This window comes from Oryzias latipes, chromosome 12 (assembly GCF_053564925.1).
Source record: "Oryzias latipes strain Hd-rR chromosome 12, Olatipes_Hd-rR_3.1".
Lineage (NCBI taxonomy): Eukaryota > Metazoa > Chordata > Actinopteri > Beloniformes > Adrianichthyidae > Oryzias > Oryzias latipes.
This window is the reverse complement of record NC_136248.1, coordinates 27,449,332-27,465,180: the sequence shown is the minus strand read 5'-3', so window position 1 is coordinate 27,465,180 and position 15,849 is coordinate 27,449,332. Positions and strand designations below refer to the sequence as shown.

Here is a 15,849-nt window from a genome sequence, read left to right as displayed (position 1 = left end):
CACGTACGAACATCACTATGTGGCCTTACACCTTATCGCAGGTGTTTTTTATGACCTCAGTGGACGGTAACTAGTTTCAGCCAAAAAAAATTAAAAAGAAGAAAACAAATTACTGCCGAGCCATTTGTTAAGGTGAAACATGCTTTGCCATAACCTTTCTTTATGGGTGTGCGTAATTATTAAGGCTCACAGAATAAAGCGGCCGAGCCCAGAAAACAGCTATCAAAGCACAAACCAGTGAGGGATTTTTTAATAAGAAACCTGAACAATATACATACAGCCTGTTTACATGGTATTAGATTCCTCTTGGGTTGACATATGGTTACATACTCCCCTCAATATGAGCCATAAACAGACTCAAATGAAGGGAATTTTTCAACTTAAGAATGTGATGTATATTTGGTTGTGTTTTGTATTTGTGCTTTTTTACTTTCTTTGTTTTGTTTGTGGAGGTGAAATGGTGCTAGAAATTTGCAATAGCTTTCCTATGTCTTTGATTTTGGTTTTGCAAAACATGCAGCGTGACTTTAAGAGTGATTCATCCTCTGTTTTTTGTTGTTGACCCTGCTTTAATTGGCTTTACTCATCACTTCCTGTCACAGTCATCTCTTGCAGCTGTTTGAAATCCAAAAGCCATGCTGTTTATGTCTGAATAAATGATTACAAGAGCACTTACACACAGGAAATTCAGTTTCACAGCCGTAAACTAAACCTCAAAGTTAAGTTATGCATGCACGTATGGCATTGTGCTCTGAAATTACAGATCAAAGGTTACTCTACGTATAGACAGACTTTAATATTGCTAAGAAACTTTTCTCATAAACCAGTTAATAGTATTTTTTTTGCAAGTCCTAGTAGCTCTAAAATAATATTTTATACTGAGTCCTTGTTAAAGAAGCATAAATTGGCCTTTTTTATTTCCTTCTGCGTTTGGCTGGATTTGTTTGGTTTTGTGGGGGCAAATAATTAGGTTTATGCTCCGTTTTAAATGGTTAAATGGTAAATTTAAGGCATTTATATTTTGTTTTCCATTTGACGAGCAGAAAAATATCAGAGCTTTAGGGGAAAAACATCCATCAGCTTGTCTCGCAATGGCTTGGATTCTAGTTTTATAAGCTGGAAAAATTGAAAATATTTGTTCCATAGTATATGCAGGCAGCCTTTTATATTATTAAACTGCACACTTTTATTGCCTGCCATCAGCTTCAATAATAGCTTTATGATGTTTTTGTCATATTTGGTCTTCTGCTGAATGGTAGATATGAGAAAGTAAGTGGGCTGACATCTGCTAAAGTTCTTTAAAGAAACGAGTTCCATCATCTCAATAAAGTTAGGTGATTGCCCATGTATCTATGTGCCTCATGTATCGAGGCAAGAGGGCGGCCAAAGCAATCCCTTAAAAGTCAGGTGTTTTTGAGGTAAATAAACAAAATGAATAATAGTAACACAGCCTGTCAGTTACCAGGTTAATGTTTGCACATGCAGCGCTGCTTTGCAAGTAATGCACATTAAATTTGAAGAGCAGCTTTGCTGAAAACACCTGTTTATTGGGGCGACTGTTCCCCTGAAGTGGGAAATCAGGAAAATAAAATGTTAGCCCATAAAGCCCAAAACAGTACATTTAGAGATGCTCCAGTACTCTCATGGATGAATTATGTGTGGGTTCATTTAATAAATACAGATCTGATTTACTAATAATTTTTCAATGGTTAATGCAGTGTTTTTCAACCAGTGTGCTGCAGCACACTAGTGTGCCATGGGAGATGGTCAGGTGTGCCGTGGGAAAACATTTCCCATCTCCAGGATATCAGTTCTGTGTTCATCCAAACAGGCCCTGATACAACAATGAGTAGTTAGGAATATGAAAGATCGTAAAATACTTTTTTCTTTGTGTTTATTTGATTCTATTAAAGACATTTTGATAAGAATGAAGGTACCGCAATTTAGCTGCAGCTATAACTGTTTTAGGAAAAGTCCCGCCCCTTTAACTGTCTCCACCAATCATTCTTGGAGGCTTAATCATACGTCATCAGTCTGACCAATCAGAAGTGGTTAAAGTCTTCACTTCCTTGTTCCGATTTAGCTCGTTATACTATCATTATTGGGATATTAACCTCTGCAATACGCATATTACAAAAGTCGTCTAAAATTGCGATGAATGGTAACCTTAAATGTGCTAAAACAATCTATGGCAGCTTGAAGTATTTAACAAATCAAATAAATTTCTTTCTTCATTTGACCAATCGGGTGGACTCCTTTGACATTAGGATCATTTGTAGTGTAATTTGTTATGTTGACTTTCATTCAAAATAAACTCTTGCAGTGAGTGAAACAATGTTTTGCTATTTGTTCATGTATCTGGAGTTATATTGTCATAGCAAAATTGATCACTACTATCGTAAATCGAGAGTTTTCCGAATATCGTGCAGCCCAAGCTGGTAGGTAACATTAGGTTAGAGTTGTGTGGGGCTGTAAGCTAGTGGCGAGTGTAAACAGATGAGTGATGTAAAGGGCCAGTAGGTTTGCTCCAATAGTCCCATCCACAGCTCAGAGGGTGATTTCTTTTAAACTACTGCCGCCCTGCAGAAACTATGTCCTAGAAAGTGACACGTTTTTGATAATGGCTAAAAAACAACATAATCATAATCAAAAGAGCCCTGAGAAAGTTTCTACAATAGATCAAAAGATGATCAGAATTAGATTTTTTAATCAACTGTTGCAACAGTTAATGCACAACATGTTAATTTTGCGTGTCAAGATTCATGGAGTATATTATGTATATAGCCCTTCTCTAGTCAAAGTAGGGCAATGTAGATGTTTTACAGTTTTCACAAATATCTTGTTTTACAGCATCTATCAGTTGTTGTTATCCTTGTAAAATTATCAATATACAGGTATACGTTTTCTGTAATGAAGATAAAAAAGAGGATATATTTGTGGTGATATCTTCTCTGCATGAACCTGCATCAGTCTTTCCACCTGTTGTACGCTTTGTGTTGTGAATGGTGCCTCATTTTTCAAGCAACTGCATTGAGCTCCTGTCATCCTGTCAGTGCTCCATTCTTTTTGTCATCTGTTGGCCCAAATATATTGTTGGCATAAAAGCCCCATCTAATAATGAGTATAAGTGTGTGTGTCTGTGGTGTGTGTATGTGTGTGTAAAGGACAATATGGTATTCACAAAGGAGTGTTTGGCATCATCTGTCTGAGGCCTAGCCTATAAAAAAAACAACCAGCTTGATAGAATGGAGTGCCTTTAAAAGCCTCTTTTTAATTGCCGTTTTGTTGGTTTTGTGCAGGGAGGAGATGAAGTTTGCGGAATACCTACACACAGCCGAGGCCTGTCAACACTTGAGGAGTGGAGGACAAGCGCAGAATGGTGTTCGTGACAGTGTGGGAATGAGTCGTTCGCCGTGGTCCTGCACCGTGACAGTGGGGTGAGACTCAACAATAGACCCACTCATTAGTTTGACCCACCCACCTGCTTCTGAAAAAGACGCTCAATTTCTTTCTTTGTTCGTCAAGTCATAGAGAACTGCCAGGTGACTGTGCATCATGAATATGAGCCAGCAGCAGAAGAAATACTTAGTAATGCATGAGTGTGTTGTGTGGGTTGTAGCCAACAATGACGTAGAAACAAGTTGTTAGGTAACTGAACTTGTTTTGCATTTGGTTTTCTATTTGTATTACATAAGGACACTGTTTTTTTCATACTTTGAAAAAAGGTAAGCTTGGAGATATTAAAATACTAGATATTTTACTGATTGTAAGATTTCCTAAAAGTTCTTTAACTGTAATGCTTTGTTTTAAAGGTTTTGGAACAGTTAAAAGAGCTGATTCTGATGCAATCGTAAAATGTTGCATATTAGTGCAAAGTTGCTTAAACCAAGGGTGTCAAAATCTTTTCTAAAGAGGGCCAGATCTGGTGAGGTGAAAACGTGAGGGCTAACCATTCGGCCTGGATTCTATCAACCCCTCTTATAACACTGAATGCAATTGAACTATTAAATAAAAACATTTTTTTTTGCAATGTTATACTTTTCATTACTTCACATTGAACAGAAATATATCCAAATACATTTTTACCCAAATTATTGTAAATTTCGTATTTGAAGACTAGAAATAAAACAAAGAAGTCTGAAAAAGATTAATCAACATCAAAACTGGGTTCACATGAAATGTTTCATATTATTCATTAATAAATCCTCAATGTAAACTTCTAAATGTAAATCATGTAAACAGGAAAAGAACAAAGTTATCCTATTCAGAAGTACAAAACACTTGATCAGGAAAACTAATCTGTTCATTTTGTTTGCAGTCGATATTTAAGAAGTAAGCCAGAAAGTGTCACAGAAGGTTCCCGCAACAGTGTTGCCTCAGGTTGACAACAGCTTGTGATGGAATTTAGCCAATCCCAAGCAATAAATCGTATTCACAGTTCTTAGAAAGTACTCGGGCCGCATAGTATTGTTCTTGCCGCATTTGGCCTACAGGCCAGACTTTGGACAAGAATTACATTATGTCAAAGAGCATGTGTTAGTTAGGTGTCGCTGGCGACATCTCTGGTGTTAAAGGGTTAAATAATGGAGGCTAACGGAAAACAGAATGTCTCTTTGGTATTTCAAACCACAATGCAAGTCATATTAATGTGAAACAATAGAAAAACAATGCGTTTAAAAAAGTGATTTATTCAGCTGTAGAAAGGGGTTGTAAATCTGAGAATGGTTTCATTTGTTCTGGGGAAAGTGTTTAAATTCTAACATTTTTATGCAAAGTTCTAGTTTTGACCTTGCAACAGTTTAATCTATATTTGCTTTAATTTTCTTTTCTTGGGCTTTTAAACTACTTATAAAATGCAGTTTTAATGGGGTAAAAATGTCTTTACCCTGAACAATAATATGCCCTTTTGCATTTTAGAACCCCAGAGTATCATTAATTCTGCATGGAAGTGAATTTTTCCTTCTTTTGTTTCTTGTTTTTACTAAAAAGGAAAAAAAAACAACAACATTTACTTCATCCAAGATCCTTCCTAAGAATATGCAATTAAAATTATTTTGGAGGGTTTTCGCTGTAGTTTGTTTTGTTTTGATCAATGGAGCGTGAGCTGCTCAGTGTCAGTCTTTTACTCAGTTTCCTTTGGATATTGGTTCTTCCTGATACTGGAAGTGGCAACTGTTAAAAGATAACAGCTCCTAAATGAACACTTGGTCAATGAAATGGGTGAAAACAAGGTCAGTGCTCACCTCCATCCACCCATGGACAAAGAGGAACTGAAAATTATAGCTCTCAGGGGTCATTTGCTCTTAGTTATGGGCTTTGCATCCCTGTCATCAGTGGAAGGGGTGAAGTCAGTGATGCTGTGCATCATCCAAGCCCCTGTGAATGATGGGTTAAATACCTGTAGCTAAAGATGGTCATCATGCATTTCCTTAGGCTATTTAGAAAAGTTAAGACTTGAGAGCTAATTAGAAACTGGCTCTCAGAACAATGGAACTAAGGCTCAGTGATACATTAGACATGCAATGTGACGTCTGCTTGTCATTCATGCCCATCCCATAATTCTGACTACACCTGTTTTTACGTGCACACGAGTGCACTTGTACTTAGTTGTGTGATGATAGAAAATTTAATTAAATGAATATGTTTATTTTTATCTCAATCTAATGCCATCAGTGAGAATAGGAAACAAAGCTAGTTATTAGCTTTAATGAATGACATTTGAATGTCTGGCTAGATTAAGCTTTTATTTTTTTATCCCTCTGCACCCTTATTCTTTTAGCAAATCGCTGGATTTGGTTTTAATTGGCTTCCTAAAATTTCAGCCCTCAGTCTTTTTGCCTGTCAGCTTCGGGTCGCACTGCAGGAACATCTCACTGTAAATCATCCAGCATGTATTGAAGTGTGAATCCAGCAGAGAGCTGAAAAAATGACAGATTGATGGCATGACTAAAAATTTCAATTGCCGAAGATTATATAACAGATTAGCTGAAATAACTATGCATTATATATTTTGTTCATTGTTGAAGTCACTAAAAACCTAGTTCGCAGTTCCACTGAGCATTATTAACATTATTCAGTCATAGTCTCTGATAAACTCCACCCTACACCCAAAGATGGAGCATTGCCTGATAACAATGTACCATATTTTCACGTTTGTTTTTTTTGTGTGTGTGTGTGCATCGTTTCGCTGGGGGTGCGATTTAAATACTCAGCTGTGACTTGTATGTGGAAAGCATTTACATCTCTGTTAATCTCTGTTGAAAATCAATCACAAGAAAAAAAGACCAATGTTCAGTTTTTGTTAAATGTAGTCCAGAACCCACATCGTCTTGCAGCAGTTTGATTGAAAATAAGCCCTTATTAGATCAAAAAGGTGTGTTGTGAGGCATTAAATCAAATCCTCTAAAATCTGCCCAGAAACACATTAATAAAGGTGATAGAATAAGAAGGAAGTGAGCTGAACTGACAATGCTCAGCTTTGTTTCCCAGTGAGTGAGATGCCAAAATAAACAGCCAAACCTGAGTGTTGGCTTCAGAAGTGGATCAGAAGCTAAAAGGATCTGAGTGATACTCAAATGAACCAAGAACTGTGGGAATCAGCTCCCAGCGTATCTTTAAATAAATAGTATTTGTGGGAAATTAACCAGTGGCTGATAACAGCTCAGCTAAAGTCAACAGAGACCTATGTAAAAGTTGGCAGCTTGTAATCTTCTAATACTTAACTCCAAAGAGCTTTGTCCATCACAAGGTTATATCAGATGGAGGCCAGACACCCAGACAACCCTCCCTAGCAACTTCATCTATTGCTACATGGGAGATTAAACCCTTTAAACAGATGAACACAGAGTGTGCAATGTACACTTGAAGTTGCTCTGACTTTGAAGTTTTTAAAATATGGATAAATCAATGATTGGATTTGGCCATATATTTCATTGATAAAGTTGTGGGTTCCAGAAAAATTAATTGTGGCATCTGAGACTGTTGATTCACAATCTTTATAAAATGGAATAGTAAAAATAGACTTTAGGCAATGTAACTATCTCTCTAAAATTTCTGAATAATGTTGGATTTTAAGTACCGTATTTTCTGGAATATAAGTTGCATTTAGATATTTTGGAGATATCCAGTAAAAAATATATACATATAGCAACCATTTAAACATAATATGTTAAATATAATAAGTTAAAACTTTGTTTTCATCTGTGAATTGTTGATTTTAATTGGTGAATCAAATGGGATCGCTACCTAGTTCATAGCCTCAGTCAATAATAAAGTAAAAGGGCCCTGCGTTGGGCCCTTCCGGCGCGGCGTGGGGGCTGCTCTCCTGGTTTAGCCGGAGCTGCACTCTGTCCCCCCATGCCTTCCTGCTCTCTGGCTCTGGGGGCCCCGTGGCGGTCATGCTGGCCCTGGCCTGGGTGGCGGATGTGATCACCCGGGGGGCGGTTGATCTCTATCTGCTACCGTGCGGATGTTGGGGGGTTCTGGCTGCCGCGGCGGGGGTCTTGGTGTGGGGATGGCTGAGCAATCTCCCTCCTTCTTTTTGCATTCCATCATCCATTTTAGAAGAACATAAACACTCACTTGAGCACAGGTGTTAGCTCACCTAGTTTGCGTGACTGAATGAAATATTTCACACTAGTTGGTTTGAAGGCACAAGTATGCGCGCGTGAACAATATTTGCATTGTGTACATGTTGACATGTGAACATTTTTTGAGCCAACAGGTGTGTTTGTAACAATTGAGTGTGTGTGTGGACAGGCCCCGCCCTTATAGACATCTGAACCTCACCGTAATAAGTATAATCATCCAGGAAACTTGTTTCTTTATGCTGCTTCATGGTTTTAGCCCCCCCTTCCTATAATCAGATTTTCAAATACGATTAAAATGAATAAAGTTTGGCCTCGATTACAAAAGGGGTTTATTCAGACATACCTCTGGTTTGTCAGAAGATACATAACCCCTATTGTTAAAGTAAAATATGTCCAACACAAGAGGCCTTCAGCTCTCATCTGTTTGCCCAAATCTTGGACAGGACAAGTTAAAAAAAAAAGAAGAAAGTAAAATGAGGCTGATAAAAAGTTGTTTCCAGCACAGATGTCATGACTTTGTTTTGCTTTGGGATTTTTAAGAAATGTTTTTATTCTGGGAAGCACTTTGTGTTACTTAAGATATTCAATTTTATTTATAGATAATGTTTGATTTGATTTGATTGGAAAGTCCAGTCACAAAGCTATAAAGAAAAAAACAAGGTTTTTGTGCTGTAAAGGGCATTTTATATTGGCCTGAATGAGGACTGCCTTACTTTTCTAACTAACACCTAGTGGCCACTGTGTGAACTGCTGTTGATCCGTTTAGGCTCTGAATGAGCTTTGAAGAGTCATAGTGTTTGTTGCTTCTTTGGAAAGACAAAAACACCCATGATTATTTAGGCAAAGCTCACCACTGTCATTTCTAGTTTTCATTAGTGTCCAAAACACTTTATTTTTCAGATTTTCCATCATATTGGTGTCTGACCTGCATCAACCTCGTGAATTACATTTGGTGGCATAAACCCACACTAAGCGTTGTACTTGATTCCAATTTCCATTTACACCCCTAACCAGGTCCTTGTCTCATAGCAGCTGTGCCCACTGCAGAATTAAAGGTTAATGAGATATAAATTGCTATGTAAGAGCAGTTCTGTAATGTAGAATATTTTCCCCCATCCATGGCTGTGTGCCCTCAGAATCCACACATCATTTTCCAATTATTTGGTTTTAGAGTAGAAAGTCCAAGAGTGAGCCAAAACCTATTTACACGCTTTGGTGCATTATCAATAGTCACTGATTTTTCCGCATGGAAAAGCATTAGCACTACAATCCTATTTAAAAGTGAGGTTGTGAGAGAACAACCTCTACCAGTGCTCCACTATGTTGTTTCTTGATGCAGACTCATGTATCCATGTTCGCATGGACACGCATCAGAGTCTAAAGTTTTGTATGTGTTTAAATTCCCAAAGGGATTATTGCTGTAGAGTACAAATTCAAACAATGCCTAGGGATGGGTATCCTTAAGGTTTTAACGGTACTACAACTCTTATTGATGCTGCTTATCAATCCGGTATTTTAACGATACTCTTATCGATACTTTTTGAGGGCGAAAAATAAATAAATAACAAATTAAGAACATAGTGTTTTATTTCCTCATTATGCAACAATGTTTTAAACATTTCACTTTATACATTTTCCAACTTGAAATTTTCACAGAAGCTGAAGAAAACATGGATTTCCCTGCCTGCTCGTTGCTATGATGTGCAAGCATTGTACACGCCACAATCATCCGTTAGGTCACTGAATTGGAATCCTTTGCTGCGAAGTACAGCCAAACTTTTGCCTACTTTGACTTTGCTATTTTGACTGAAGCTCCGCCCACCCTCACTGCCTCACCCATACATATCTGAGCCCCCCCCAGTTACTTGATTGTAATTGATTTGTCCAAAATGAAGGACCGAAATATGTGGTGTCATACGTATACGTCGCTACTGGTACCAACTTGGCACCGAGTTTTTTTTACCCATCTCTTGTGACAATATAAAACTGAGTCATGATTAAACAAAAAAGTGAAGGAAAGAAGGATCTGGCCTGGACAAACTGAAAATCGAACTCCTAAATGGGTGAGAGGAATTAACAAGCACGAAGAAATTAAGACGTTTGACATCTAAAAACTGGCGTACATAGTAGAACCTCAAGAACAGAGAACTACTAAATTTAGTTTGACCACAAACCATCACTTAAAAAGTTAAGTTAATAAAATTAACCAAAAGGGCCCATCCCCAGCTGGCTTTTTCTTTATTGCTGAGTCACATTTTTCAGGTGGTTTGGTCATCTTCAGTCTGTGGTTCCCTCCTGAGAGTCTTGTGTAACAGCAAACCAAATGAAGATGTGAAAATCATTTGCCTTCCCCACCCATTCTAACCAAGTCTGCAGGATTTACCCAAATACAATTGCATGACAAGAAATTGCACACCACTTTAATTCTTCTTTGAACTGAGTGAAATTTAATGAGGGGAGGACACTGAGAACTAATTGAATCTCTGTAAGCAGTTATAGCTTGTTAAAGTTGACTTATTTTAGGCTTTTTTGTTATTAACAGATGGATGCTAACACACAGTGTTCCTCTGTCCTAGCTTCATCAAGAAACAGTTAGGGCTTTTGAGTACAAAACTAAAGAGCTTTTCTTAAGGTTGGAAGAAGGTATGTGGTTTCAGTAATGTTTGTACCACGAGTATTCTGATGTTTGTGTGTGCGCACATACACACCTGAAGCACATTGAATGGTTGTGCTTTTTACGCTTGTTAAGCGAAATGGCAAACAGTTGTTTTCCAATCCAAGGGAGTGTTTTTATATACCCAGCATTCCAGTGTCCCCATTAGAGGCCTTTTTTTTCCCCCCCTCTTTAACACGATTATGATCTACAACGATGTGCTGAAAAACAGATTTATTCATGATTAACATAAAAATCAGACAGCAAAAAGAAGTGTGGGAACCCATCCTGAGCAGTGATGGCACATTCTTGTGCCTTCCACTTCTGTTTGAAAGGGATACAGGTGCATGTTGAGAAAGGTGACTGACAGCTCCTGTCTTTGAGTTCTGAATTCATTTACACTGTGAGCTGCCTTACATTGACAGCCCTTTCTGATTTCTCTGCTGTTTTGGCAACAGAATAGAGGAAATAAGTGTTAAAGTATGATTCATCTGGTGGTCAATCATTGGATAAAGCTCTGCTGGAGCTATAGCTGAGCAGCCCTTGTGATGCCAATTATAGATCATGGATAATGTGGAGTGTGAGAAGTTCATGTGTCATACAAGTCATCTGAGCCTCCTGTGTCTCCCTGAAGTTGGTGAATCGCCACCTTTTTGGAGTGCAGATGAGGGAGAAGCAGTCAAATAAAGCTAATCCGTTTTGATTTGTTAGTGAAGATTGTTTTTGATCTGGAACTGCCGGTGGGAGCATGAGGGCGAGATTGTTAGATGAAGGTGAGGAAAAAAAACACTGAATGGTAACTCCTGTACTCTGATCTGTTTTTTTTTTTGGTAATACTCTGATCTCGGAACATTTCCTCAAACCTTATTAGGATTTTTACCTTTATGATCCTTTCAAACTGCCGACTGAAAACGTGTTGCTATGGAGATAAAGGCCGTGTAGTGATTATTAGCCTCACGCTGAGTGAATAAAAGTGAGATTCCGGAGCATAGAGATGTAGACGAAGAAGGTGGTGGTGGGGGTTTGCAAAAGAATGAATAATTAAAGTGCTTTTAAAATAAGGTGGAGCCAGAAACCTGTCCACATCAAATACTTAAACTAGTTTTGTTAAGATGGTAAATGGCGTATACTTATATAGCGCCTTTCTTCCTACAAGGACAAAGCGCTTTACAGTCACAGACCCATTCACCCAGTGACACACACATTCACACACACAGTCACACACTGGTGGTCGCTCCGCTGCCAAACACAGGCGCCCGCCTACCACCAGAGGCAAGGTGGGGTTCAGTGTCTTGCCCAAGGACACTTCGACTCATGGGCGTGCAAGGCGGGAATCGAACCTGCAACCTTACGACCGCCCTACCGCTACACCACGGCCGTTAAGATATATTTGTCTGTTGTGTATTTTTTTATTGCCTTGGTTGTCTTGTGTTTTTTTCGAATCCGCTCGTCTGTCTTTGGTTTCCCATAATCCCATTATGTTTTTTTTGTTGTTGTTGTGATAGTTAACTGTTTGTGAAAACATGTTTTCACTCAAAATTGGAACATGTGGTTAAAGCTATTTGCACAATTTATGTGGCCAAAGCTTTTTAATGTATTCATTGTTTCTTAACATCACAATACTGCTTTGCAGCGGACCCCAAAGACACTTGGGTGTTTGCTGTAAAGTGGTAGTTGATGGTTCAGACCAAGAGATTTTTTTATATCAGAGAAACTTTACAAACCTGGTCAAATGTTCTGTCACAGGCTGTTTGCTGTGCAAATAAAAAGGCTGGTTTAGCTACCATGACACTATTGTACCATCCCACATCAAATAAATGCCTAGTGCTCTCTCATGTTCCCCATGAGTTTTTGTTAACAACAAAGCACTTCTCCAAAGAATTATACATGATAAAAAAGTCCATCTTTTTGAGTGCCATATTTTCTGTACTATCTGTCGGACCGGATTGTAAGGCTATGAATGGTCTATCTTGGAACTTTGTCATATAAGCCGCACTGAACTAAAAGGCGCATTGCGAGACAAAAGAGTCAGAGATAAGTCTATACTTCACTCAGACTTTATTAAGTGCAGTCACAGTAACTCTGGAAGTTGTGTGTGACATGCTCCACGTTGGCATTCACTGTGGATTGTTACTTAGGTGGTGATCCGATTTGATTCATAAATCAAGTTCTACCTGTATTTAGATCATGAGATCAGAATCAACAAAACTGATGAAAACACAAAGATTTAACTTGAAAGAAATGGTGTTTGTCACTTTAAACAAGTTTATTTTGGTCAACCTTCTGGTTAAATTCAGCAGTAACATAAACAAGATAAGAAAACCAAACAAATACATTGTGCCTGAATTGTATTTTTACTACTCTCCATTATATCTATCAAGATCACGAATCAGCAGTCTTCAACGTCGCAAATATTCGGCCCTCAAATTTTTGGGAGTAAATAACGGGTACTTGAGTATTCGGATACTCGTTACAACCCAAATTTACAACAAGTGTAACTCCCGTTCTTGTTAATAACATGTAAAAAACAAAACAAAACGCAGTATGACACCGCTAAATGAATGCCATGTTAGTGAATTCATAAAAACACCCAAAGTTGTTTGGAACTCTTAAAAAACAGACTGGCATTTTGACAGAGTGCTGTGTACTTCTCAAAATTGCTTCGACATCAATAAACACACAAGTCAATAAATGTATAAGGCGCTCCGGATTATAAGACTCGCCGTAATTTTCTGAAAATAATTAAGCCTTTTAAGTGCGCCTTATAGTGCGGAAAATACGATATTTTAAAAAATCTGGGGGGAAAAAGTTCAGCAGTATAGCAATTACTCAAGAGAAGTCATGATTCATGTTTGAACCAAAGGTCAGACAACACCACTGGTTTATTTTAAACCAGGAAAAACCCTTAAGCCAAGTGTAGACATTGATACTCTACAGTGTTTTGAAAAAGTGCCACATCAACCTTTGACAAAACTTGGGTTATTCCATTGAAGTCCACTGTTGCACTACTCAGATTCTTGACATTTTCTGTCAATTAATTGTATATACTTGGATATTTGCTGTTGCTTTTTGGAATTCTCATGCCTTATTAGCCAGTTTTAGCCAACTTTTAGCTGTTTGACAGTTGGGTTTACTTTTTTTGCACTTTATAGTGGTTGAATGAACATCTGCAGAATGTCTGACTTTTGTTTGGAAAATAAACTGAAAGCATACCTTATTGACGGCAAAAAGCTTTTGTTCTAAATTCCCTGTTTGTAGGACAAGATGTTTTGGAATTGTCTGAAATCTGTATTCTGGTCTCATCTCTTCTTAGGACAATATTTATTTGTACCAACTGAACTTTGTATTGCCTTTTTTGACTGGCATTGACCTAATTAGTTTTCCTTGTAACCCTGTCAAAAGCTCCCTTGCAGTTGTTATGCAGTCAGTAACTTTAGGCAAGGCTTTTTTATTTGTATAGCACCTTGGGTACATACAGACGTTCAAAGTGCTTTATGGAAATGCATGAGCTGTGGAAACATACATGATGATTCACTGACATAAAATAGAGAAAGACTGAATAAATCAAAATCCAATTAAATAAAACTGAAGGGTGCAGCGTTTTAAACAATGGCAGCAGAGACGAGCAGCTTTTTGAATTTGGACTTAAATATAGAAACAACTGGAGAACATTGGGGTTCATTAGGATGCTGCTTGCATCCGTGTGCAAGAGTAGTTGAAAGAAGCTTTTCCCTGTTTGGTTCTGATTCTAGGTTCTACCAGCTGATTGCTTTCTGGAGGTCTCAGCTCTATTGAGTTCATGAACCACAAATAGATCTGACAGATATTTTGGTCCCACACCATTAAATAATTTATAAACTACAAACGGTACTATAAAATAGGTTCTATATTTAACTGGTTGCCAGTGTTAGGACTCTAGAAGAGGAGTTTAGTAGTTTTTTCTCCTGGTTTAGATAAATCGTCAGACAGCAGCGTTCTGATGGAGTTGCTGCTTTCTGTGTCTAATGAAGTAAATGATTATGTGCTGTTGACTTTTTGGCTTTGTTGGATCTTTGATTACTCTATAAACAAACAACTGAACTTGTGAGGACTAAGAGACGTGTCTGGACTTGTGATTTTGTGATGTAATTAAGGCTTTGTCCCAGTAGATTTCATAATTGAATTATGAGCTTTGACTGAAATGGAGAAAAATAAAATTTTTTCAGGGTTTTGCATGCTTTATGTGGAACCTGTGGTCTTTACAACAAACTGTTTTATTTTTAATTTTTACTTGTATACTTGGTACAGATGACATAAAAAACCCAGCATCTTTTCGACCCCCCCCCCCACCACCACCACAGTTTTATTTCAAAGAAATTACAAGATTGTGGGTTATTAGAAGAGGTCATATGTGAGACGTTTGACCTGTCCCTCCAGTCCTAAAGGTCAGAGCTGTCAGACATGATAAGAACAATGCATTCATTTATTTAACACTATCATCCTGCAGTGTTGGCATGGTAAGAGTTAGACTGGACTCTTGATAGGAGAATAAAAACATAGTTTTTTAGGGTTTTGAAAAAAGTTTTAACAAACATTTTCACTTTCATGTGTAGTTCTTTTTGTTTTGTCTTTATGATGAAAAAGTATTTTTGTTAAGTACTAAAGCAAAATTCCTGGTTATAATGTTACCATACTAGATTAATTTACAAAATGAGAGTTATGTCCATTACTTTACCATGCTCCGCCTTTATGACGCGGTAAAGTTTGGGCACATGGGAGAGAAGGGCTTCACGATATGAGGACCTTTTTTGTAGGGCAGATAGCATAGCCAAATGCCTTGATATGTAAATACCTTTGAGATTTTAGTTGCTGTAAGAAAAATGTCACAGCTTGGGCTCCAGTTATTTCATGCATGAATTCACGGCTACACATGCTCAGTTCAGCAGGTAAACAGTCAATTTAATATTTTACCCGTCTAACTTTCAAAGAACGCATAGTTTCTCTTAGCCTTTTCCAAACTTTTCAATTGTTTTTTATTTTTTTTAAAAGGACACATAACCCAAAGCAACACAGGCTGTGCAAGTCCACACTGGAAGAAGTCTAAAGTCAGGTGTTAATGCTTCCTCAGTCAAAATGTGTCCCTATTTTAAATGCTTATTTAGTAGAAGGTAAAACTGCTCCCAACTGTTCAATGCAGTCATACACCAGGCTTACTATTAAAAAAGTTTTTATTTATATTAACCCAGGTGACACGCAACTCTAAAGAATCTTTCCTTATGTTACTGTTGTGAAGAATAAAACCAGTTAAGCTAGGAAACAGATGGTAACCACCCTAGACCAGTGTTTTTTCAACCTTTTTTGAGCCACGGCACACTTTAACCCTGACAAAAATCCCGCGGCAAACCAGCATCCAAAAAAAAAAAAAAAAAGCAGAAATTCATGGTCTGTATTGATCGACAGCCCCCCCCCCGCGCGCAATCTCACGTGGATTTTTGTGATAATTTTGGCAGAAAAAGCAGTTGCGACTGTTTTTTTCTAAGAGATGAACCACCAGCTAGAGACGAGATTTAGCTGGTATTTTTGTTAGAACTGAGCGACTTTATCAGCAGAATTAAGAACAAGGAAGTG

General features: G+C 37.8%; 1 protein-coding gene across 5 annotated transcripts in view; it reads left to right on the top strand.

The window, feature by feature from the left end:
• Positions 1 to 15,849, top strand: part of hexb (hexosaminidase B (beta polypeptide)) — a 189,030-nt gene that overhangs the window by 1,979 nt on the left and 171,202 nt on the right. For all 5 annotated transcript variants that reach the window (XR_013659385.1, XR_013659382.1, XR_013659383.1 and 2 more), the window contains exon 2: positions 3,300 to 3,437. Coding sequence is in view for 2 of the 5 variants with exons in the window: in XM_011481498.4 (XP_011479800.2) it covers positions 3,300 to 3,437 (138 nt within the window). In the remaining 3 variants the exon portion in view is untranslated. The remainder of the gene's footprint in view (positions 1 to 3,299; positions 3,438 to 15,849) is intronic.